Source organism: Sinocyclocheilus grahami, unplaced genomic scaffold (assembly GCF_001515645.1).
Source record: "Sinocyclocheilus grahami isolate Dianchi unplaced genomic scaffold, SAMN03320097.WGS_v1.1 scaffold2067.1, whole genome shotgun sequence".
In the NCBI taxonomy this organism is placed as follows: Eukaryota; Metazoa; Chordata; class Actinopteri; order Cypriniformes; family Cyprinidae; genus Sinocyclocheilus; species Sinocyclocheilus grahami.
In genome coordinates this window covers 86099-95542 of record NW_015507246.1, presented here as the reverse complement: position 1 = coordinate 95542, position 9444 = coordinate 86099, and the positions used below count along the sequence as shown (strand labels likewise).

Here is a 9444-nt window from a genome sequence, read left to right as displayed (position 1 = left end):
TCAATCAAAAATAATGACATTCCGTGAATCGTAATAACTACTCCTGTCCTGGGCTCAAACCACAGCATGTTTTATGTCTCCTCGTTTAACACACCTGATAAAACTCATCAGCTCGTTAGTACAGACGTGACCTGGCTGTGTTAAATGTGCGGTGCTTTGGGAGAAGCTCTGATTTACAGAAACCAACGGCCAAGGACAGGATATTTGTTAAATAATGCATTACATTCCAGTTTGTTTTTCACCAAATCCTGTCACACACAGCAGAACGCTGGGAATATACGACTCGAGACACTTCTGCATCTTTACCTAGCTTTATGCTGATGGCATGCATTGGTATTACATTGACGTTTCTTTACATTTCTGCTTTGTGGTCTGAAAAAGAAAGAAGGGCAGTAAATGATGACTGGATTTTGATGTTTGGGTGAACTAACCCTTAAAGGCCCAGTTTCACAGAAAGGGCTTTGTTTAAGCCAGGACTAGGCCTTAGTTAAATATTATTAAGCAGCTTTTATGAAAATGCCTTAGATGAAAAGTTACAGGTGTGCATCGTGAGACAGAACAATGGCACTGACGTGTCTGTGAAAGCGGGGGAAAGTGTGGTCACATTACCACTGCTGGGCCAAAACACTGTAGGAATTCACGTGATGAAAAGATTTGACACGGGTTCACTGCGCTGACTGACAGGTGATTTCTGCATTATTGATGATCGACACTGGACTCTTTGTTCACTAGTGAAACTGCACTTTTAGACCTCAAGTTGCAGAGGCCATGAAACACGATCATATTTGATGCAAAACAAAACTAGATCTCTCTTATATGTGACTCTGCAGCACAAAAAATATTTGTAGCAATAGCCAACAATACATTGTATGGGTCAAAATTATAGATTTTTCTTTTATGCCAAAAATCATTAGGATATTAAGTAAAGATCATGTTCCATGAAGATATTTTGTAAATGTCCTACCGTAAATATATCAAAACTTAATGTTTGATTAGTAATATGCATTGCTAAGAACTTCATCTGAACAACTTTAAAGATGATTTTCTCAATATTTAGATTTTTTTGCACCCTCAGATTCCAGATGATGTATAAATCTCACTGAGAGTAATTGTGGTCATTTACACGGTTCGCTCAGTGGAAGATCTCAGCTCTGGCACCATTTCAGCGTCACGGCATGTTAACCTAACCTTCACTAACCCAGGTTACGCAGCCTTAACTAAGCCACCCATCAGCTTCATCAAGCATCAGCTGGGCGTCGGACCCGAGGCAGAAGATGCCGAGAGTCTGCGGCTGGAGCTGAACTCTTTACAGCAGAAATATGATCAGCTGATGGAGGAGAACAAAGAGCTGAGGAGCCGGGTGAGATCTTACACACACACTACTACAGCGCTTCACTCGGACTCGTATAAACCGTGCTGTGATCACATGCGGGTTGTGTTTGTGTGAATTACAGTTGCTGCAGGGCGGCGGAACAGAATAACTCCACACCACTTCACATCAGTGGAAGTCTTTCAGTTCGTTTTGTAATACACGTATAAAAGGTGAATTTTTTTGTTGTTCAGCCAAATTGTGCCTGATATTTAATAAAAGCATTTTTTTGCACTGTTCTCCTGATGTTTAGTGATTTATAAAACTACAAACTATAGCTCTGTTTAACGTAAGTTGTACACTTGCAGACCACGCTAAAACAAGACTTTAATTTAGACCATGGTGCTTTAATATAAAGTATTGGGGCTTTTTTATTATAAAAAATGCACAGCAAGTTTAAGCTATCACAGTAGTCCCATTGAGCCTTCTATTCACCCAAGACTACTCAAGCAGGGATAAGTAAATCAGTAATGCAGGTCTAACAGTTATATTTTATATTGCTTAAAGTGCATGACATAATGTTCTGTTCTTTTTGGAAACGTAAAATAAAATGGTGCAAGTAATTGATCAAATTAATTGTCAGTTGGCTGACCTCTCATGATTAGCACTGGATTGTGGGAAATAATCCCCATCTTTGTATCTTTGCTTTAATACACAGTTTAGTGTGCAGGTTTGTATAAAATCACAGAATCTGCAAGATAGCATTTTTTATTTTTTTGCACTCAGCTATATTATGTTGGTGGACGACAGATAGTATGTATTTGGTGCTCTGACTGTATGCTATATGCATTGCTGATTGATCTTACTGATCAACTCACACGAGGTAAAACAATTATCAATTCAGCACTATAGCCATTTACCTTGCAGTTACTAACACTGTACAAACAGCCTGTTGTTCTGGCAGAAATGTATTTATTATAAGTGTTACTGTTATTACTTATATAAAAGTAAAATATTCCCCAATATTCAATAAGATGTTTTTGTATCATGTTTAAAAAAAAAATTCATAGTTTATTATTACTTATTGTTTAGTTTAAAATCCATATGGGATAACCATGTTAATGAGGACGATGCTTTTACTTCTTGTGACCACCATCTTACTAATACTAATTCTAAACATCTTTCTCTTTAGATGTTTACTGTAATTCACTTTAAATTAAGTAAAATGTTAATTCAGTAAGAGCATGATTAAATATAAATAGCAGTGTCTTATATAAATTAGATGTTTACTAGTTACAAATATTAAATATCTTAAAGGGATAGTTCACCCAAACATTTAAATTGTCATCATTTACTCAGCATCATGTCATTCCAAACCTGTAAGAATGTCTTTCTTCTGTGGAACATAAAAGACATACAGTAGAAATCAAGGGTAACCAAAATGGTTTGGTAACATTCTACAAAATATCTTTTGTGTTCCACAGAAGAAAGTACGTCATGCAGGTCTGGAATCACACGAGGCTGAGGAAATGATGACAGCATTTATCAGCAATACATTTACTGTCAGGTGCATTTCTATGGGACAAAACGGCATTATTAAGTTTGTTGCATTTGCTGTGAATTCAGTAATATCTATCATTGTCCTGTTTTATTTATTTACTCCAAATGAAGCCCCTATAACCCAGCAAAACAGCCCTGGTTGGAACGTCATGAGGGCAAGTAAATGATGACAGAATGGTCATTTTTGACTGAGCCATCCCTTTGATCCAAACTGATTCCTGTGAGAGAGGCACACAGAGCCTCAGATCTGCAGGTCGCTGGCGGCTCGTCTGCTGCCGCTCGTTAGTGAAGCTCGTTGTCCGTTGGGTGAGTCGGTGGGATTCCCTGCGGATCCGTGCTGCCGTGAGCCGGAGCTGGGCTTGGAGTCTGTGCTGTCCGAGCCGTTCCCTTCCACCGCCGTGCCACAGTTTCGCCGCTGCTTGCGCGGATCCGTTAGAGAGCGCTGGGACTCCACCGGGAGCCGAGTCTGCGCTGCTGGGGATCGAGTCTCACTGCAGGGGTTGTTGGGATTGCTGTTGCACTCCAGCAGACTGGAAATTATGTCCTTGTTCTCCTGTCGCACCTGGATGGGCACGAACGCAGACGAGGGGTTAACAAGTGCGGGGTACGCGGGTCCGTTGCCCTGTTTCTCCAGGAGCGGAGCGAATCCACCGGCTGCTGTTGGGACAGTGGCTTTACGCCCCTGATGTAGCAGCGAGTTCCTCTCGGCGCCACAATCGTCGTCTCTCAGCGGCGGACAGTAGTCCAGAAACCCCTTCCTCAGCTTCTTGTAGGCCAGGTGCAGGATCTCCAGCAGGCTCAGGAGCAGCGAGGTGGCGGCGATGCCCTGCATGAACACCATGAAGACGCTCTTCTCCGTGGGCCTCGAGACGAAGCAGTCCACCACGTTGGGACACGGCTCCCGCTCGCACTTGTACAGAGGCTGGAGCTTGGGCCCGTACAGCAGGTACTGGCCCGTCATGAAGCCCACCTCCACCACGGAGCGGGTCACCACATGTGCCAGGTATGTGCGCAGCAGCGGGCCCCGGAGCGGAGCCTTGTTGAGCTTCCCCTGCTCCAGCTGCCGCAGCTCCCGCTCCCCCCGCCGCCGAGCCTCCGCCAGCTCTGCCTCCATCGTCTCCAGCTCGCGCCGGAGCGCCACACGCTTGCAGTGACGCTCCTTCTCCAGGGCGCGCAGCTGGTAGATGGCGTGGCCCATGTAGACCAGCGAGGGCGAGGACACGAAGATGACCTGCAGGACCCAGTAGCGGATCAGGGAGACGGGGAAGGCGCGGTCGTAGCAGACGTTGCGGCAGCCGGGCTGCTCCGTGTTACAGATGAAGTCGGACTGCTCGTCGTTCCACACGTCCTCAGCCGCCACACCCAGCACCAGCATGCGGAAGATGAAGAGGATGGTGAGCCAGATCTTCCCCACCATAGTGGAGTGGATGTGAACCTCCTCCAGAATCCCTCCCAGAAAGTTCCAGTCACCCATCCTCACACGGACATCACTGCTGCGGATGAGACGACAACTCAACCCATACACTTCTCACAAATCTCACAGACCAGAAATACTAAATGTGACCACAAAACCAGTCATAAGGGTAATTAAAAAGAAAAGAAAGCTGAATAAATAAGCTTTCCATTGATGTATGGTTTGTTAGGATCGGACAATATTTGGCTGAGATACAACTATTAGAAAATCTGGAATCTGAGGGTGCAAAAAAATCTAAATATTGAGAAAATCATCTTTAAAGTTGTTCAAATGAAGTTCTTAGCAATGCATATTACTAATCAAACATTAAGTTTTCATATATTTACGGTAGGATAATTACGGTTAATATCCTAATGATTTTTGGCATAAAAGAGAAATGTATAATTGTGACCCATACAATGTATTGTTGGCTATTGCTACAAATATCCCCCAGCGACTCAACACTGCTTTTGTGCTCCAGGGTCACATATAACTCAACACTCACCATTTGAGAAAGTTGCTCCTCTAAAAGATATAAAAATCGCAGAACGAGGAAAAACTGCTAATCATGTTGACGGCATGATCAAAACGCATCTAACAATGATCTGAAAGAGGCGGCTGTGTTTCATTCGACTGGACGCTGTAGTTTGATATCTAGGTCGCTGCTAACTTTATATCCCGGCAAAAGTAATCAATGCGATGTGTTGCTGTGCTTCTGTAAAGGCCTGCGGGTCAACTGGACGAGGAGGAGACGGTCCTGATGTAGCGTGACACTGCACTGATGAGATCACGTAACTCAGAGCAGTTATGCCCCCGGTTTCACACGCAAGGCTTAGGCCTAGTCCCAGAATAAAATGTAAGTCTGAGCTGTTTCAACTGAAAGAAACTTGAACGGATTGATCTTAAAATATAGCAATGCCTTTGTTTTGTCTCGAGATGGACACCAGTAATGTTTTTTTTCTAAGGCACGTTTATAAAAATGACTTAAATGTCCTAATTGAACTATGGCCTAATCCTGGCTCAGACTAAGCCCTGTCTGTGAAACCAGGCCTAGGTTAATTAATGACTGAAGAGACTCGGGTTCTGCTGTTCCTCAAGCATGTGAGTGACCAACAGCGCTGTGAGTAACTAGCTCTCCATCTGTCGATGCCTAGTATCATAATTAACGATCAATCCGTCATGTCCGATTTCATACATGAACTGCTCTCAGAATCCAATCAAGGTTTTCCCTCAAGCCGGTGTCTGTCGATGTTTTTAAACCTGTCATTGACCTATCGATGGCCAGAGAGCGCAGGGGCGGTGCTTCGGCAGCTCTCGACCAATCAGGAGTCCCGTGGATTGTGGGATGGATTTCGGTGGCGTGCGAGCAGGTTCATTGATTTGGCAGCAGCTGCTCTTACACACTAACGATGATGATCATCTAATGCTGAAGGGTCACAGGGTCAGGGCTAGGTTTATTTGACACGTGTCATCAAAGAGCACTCGTGCAGAAAACACCTCAAAGCACAGGACAGAGATGAGAAGCAAGACTATAATCCCCATCATGCCGTTCCAAACCTGCAGAAGCCTTTCTTCCATACAACACAAAAGATTATATTTTGACTTTCATATGTTGTATACAACTGTATATAGTACATGGTATGATTTTTTTTTTTATATGGGAAAACAAACATTTTTCAAAAAATCTTTTCTGCGACACTCAAATCTGTGGCATCAATTTCCAAATAAAAGTTCTTTATTGTGGGGAAAGGTTCTTTGGATTTATTAAAATATTCTTCACACCAAGACAAAAAGTGGTTGTTCTATGAACTGAGCAATGAAAGGTTCTTTAGGAACTAAACCCGTTTCTGCCGTGGCCTCACTGTGAAAACCCCTCTTCTGGAACCTTTAGTATAAAGAGTGAACAGATTTGGAAAAACATGAGGGCGAGTAAATGGCAAGATCAGGGTGAACTCAATTTAAGTTTTGGAAACTCAATCAGAAGGCTGAAGTCACAACATGCGATGATTCCTTTGTAATTATTACTCCAAACCAAACCCACAAGCACACATTGTGCCAAACCAGCTTCATATACTTCACAATGATTAGGAATCCAGATCTGAGGATAAACTGGAAAACATACTGATGCACAAGAAATTTATTTCATTCTGAGGTTACATGTAAAAGGCCTGCAGATTTCACAATAAAACACATCCGAGACACTCGTGGAAGACCGTTTTAAATGGATGGCCATTACTGATCAACTAAAACAAAAATCTCTTACAAAAATATTGAGGTGATTTTCATCTCTCATTCTGCGCAGCTGCGCTTGTAAACTAAACCACACAGACATCATCAATGCTAACACTGCAGCCGCTAGCAGATGCGTGTGCTAAAACAGGCGATGCTTTGATTGCCTCCGTATTAAAAGAAACAGACAGACGGCTGTCACTCGCAGACATTCACGCAAACGACAAAACCTAAACAGGTTTGCATGGACTCTAATGCCCCCAGGACTTGCGTCCGGCCCAGGAGCGGGATCTGGAGCGGGATCTGGAGCGGGACGGGGAGCGCGTCTGCGTCTTCTCCTCAGCGGCGTCCGGACTCTCTGTGTGGAGCTGGCTGGTTTCCCGCGGGCTGCTGGACTTGGACCTGGAGCGCGACTGAGCTCCGCCCCTTCTCTTGGAGTGGGCGGGGCTTCGGCTACGGTCACGTGCAGACGGCCTGGGCCTGCGGGAGTCACATGACCGTTCAGAAGAGTTAGAATAGAGTCACATGACAGACACACAGATAAAGTGCATTAAGAGTTACATTTAAAAGAGTTACACAAGGGTCCTTCACTCTTTCCCCGCCAAACACGGAACGTTCTCGCTGTTATATGCTAGGGGGTGCTATTACGCATCTCCTGAATGAGTCTAGAATCACTCAATCAAAAACACAGACGAGGAAGACGCAGAAACCAGTGATCTCAGATGTAAGCATATGCATATGAATAATAATGAGATCATCAACAATAACCGCATATATAAATGAAAACTGCCTAATGTTCCCGAGTGAAATGTGGATCCTGGAAGTGGTGAAGGTCTGTGAAGCTTTGGGAGCGCTGATGGAAGCCATCTACTGCAGCTTTGCTGTGATAATATTACTGAATATGATCCAGATAGTATTTGATAATGCGATTTTCTCAGCTTTTTGCTCAAAATGTCGCTTTTTTTATGAAACCTACCTACACTCAAGTGTTGATAAAAAAACAATGCTTGAAGCTAGAATAAAACAGATTTGTGTTTAAAAGTAGAGGCTCCGATCTTTATTTTGGTGTGCTGCATGTTCAGATATTCATTCAACAAACTATTCTGGGGGCCATGAAAATCAGCAAAAACTCTGGCTGGCAACATTTTTCAAAAAGCGCTGGCGGGGAAAGAGTTAAACGACAAAAAGGCAAAGTGATAAAAAAAAAAATGCTCATAAAATATAAAAATGCTTTCACTGATCCATTTCAAACCAACATCATCCTGATAACTACCAAAAACGTGTGCATTTTCAGGATTTCTGTGTGAAAGATTCAACTTTTGGTGACTTCCAGTAACATTTTCCACCATGAAGAACAGAGGAGAAACAACAACAACAAGAAAAGTAACTTGAAATAACAATTCTGAAGAAATGAGACATCCACTACATTACACTGTTCTGAAATAGTTCAAACTGTTCTGTAACAGTGAAGCAAGAAATAGTAAGCATAGAAAACAACTTTCACTTTCTTTTTTAGAAAACGGCCCAATTTGGACATTTTCACTTAGGGGTGTACTCACTTTTGTGGCCAGCGGTTTAGACATTAATGGCTGTGTGTGAGTTATTTTGAGGGGACAGCAAATTTACACTGTTATACAAGCTGTACACTCACTACTTTACATTGTAGCAAAGTGTCATTTCTTCAGTGTTGTCACATGAAAAGATATAATAAAATATTTACAAAAATGTGAGGGGTGTACTCACTTCTGTGAGATACTGTATTAAAAATATTATGACATGACATACATATGTACATAATATTTTTTAATTAGTTAATAGATTACACCAATATTAGGCTGCTTTTAGCCTTACTCTCTGGCTATGAAACTAAGTAAATAAATAAAGCAGATCGGCGGGCTGACGATCGGATGATATGACTATGGAGCATATCGCCCAACACTAATGCGTATCGTGAACAGTACGAATGAACGTGAATTATGATGAGAGAAATGTCTGAAAACATTTTTAGATTAGCCGTTTCCACTGTTCAAGTGGAACTTTAAGTGATTGTGCCGGCCCCGCATGCGCACACAGTTAAGCATTTCTAACGTCAATGCAGTCTGTTCATCATCATACAATACAGTCAGTCAAGCATACAGAAAAACACACTGCTCAGGTTAAATGTGTACAATCTGTGTCGTTAAGCGTTATCACCGCACCGCCGTGATGTTATGCAAAACATTTTGTTTGGATATTGCAACGCGAGTGAAGTACAAAACCAGGTTTACATAAATAATATTTTTGGCACTCAAATATATCACGAATAAGGAAACATTTGGATTTGTGTCGAATGAGAGACCCGACAGGTTTCAGTTTCACTTCAGCCTAAATTAATTCATTTTGGCTTGTTGTTTATAGCCTAGATTTCATTCATTCTTTTCTGAATACTGTTAATTGAAAGGATTTGCTGTGGAGCGAGGGGAACTAAAATAGCCTAGCTATATTTATAATGTTTGTAAACGTTTGCGTCTCATTAGGTCTATTTCTGAATCTAATAAGACTTATGGGGGTTTTTTTTCTCTCAGAAACGCAATTTTATTTTATATGCGTAGCATATTTTAACTATGCGGCAGACGTTTTAAAATACTTTGATAAACTGCTGCAAAAACAAAACAAAACTATTAAATGACTTTTAAACGGTTTAACTGACTGTATTAATCGGTCAAAATTCTTACTGTCGGTTCATGGTTAACCGGTTAAAATGAGCATCCCTAGTTGCGGGGAAGTGTTGATAAGTGTGTGTGTGAGTGTGTGTGCGCGCGAGAGTGAGTGTGTGAGTGAGCGAGCAAGCAAGCGTGTGTGTGTGTGAGTGAGTGTGTGAGTGAGCGAGCGCAAGTGAGCGTGTGTGTGTGTG

The 9444-nt window shown here is 42.4% G+C and overlaps 2 protein-coding genes across 2 annotated transcripts in view; both read right to left on the bottom strand.

Annotated features, from left to right (window-relative positions):
* Positions 1 to 2767: 2767 nt before the first annotated feature.
* Positions 2768 to 5020, bottom strand: LOC107573916 (gap junction alpha-9 protein-like). Its single transcript, XM_016260372.1, has 2 exons — positions 4828 to 5020; positions 2768 to 4362 (listed from the first exon to the last, which is right to left on the bottom strand). Exon 2 carries the CDS (start codon positions 4341 to 4343, stop codon positions 3111 to 3113), a length of 1233 nt encoding a protein of 410 aa, XP_016115858.1. The 5' UTR covers positions 4344 to 4362; positions 4828 to 5020; the 3' UTR covers positions 2768 to 3110.
* A 1424-nt stretch (positions 5021 to 6444) lies between these two features.
* Positions 6445 to 9444, bottom strand: part of LOC107573915 (serine/arginine-rich splicing factor 10-like) — a 16064-nt gene continuing 13064 nt past the window's right edge. The window contains exon 5 of the mRNA XM_016260371.1: positions 6445 to 7031. Coding sequence (XP_016115857.1) covers positions 6803 to 7031 — 229 coding nt within the window. The 3' untranslated portion in view covers positions 6445 to 6802. The remainder of the gene's footprint in view (positions 7032 to 9444) is intronic.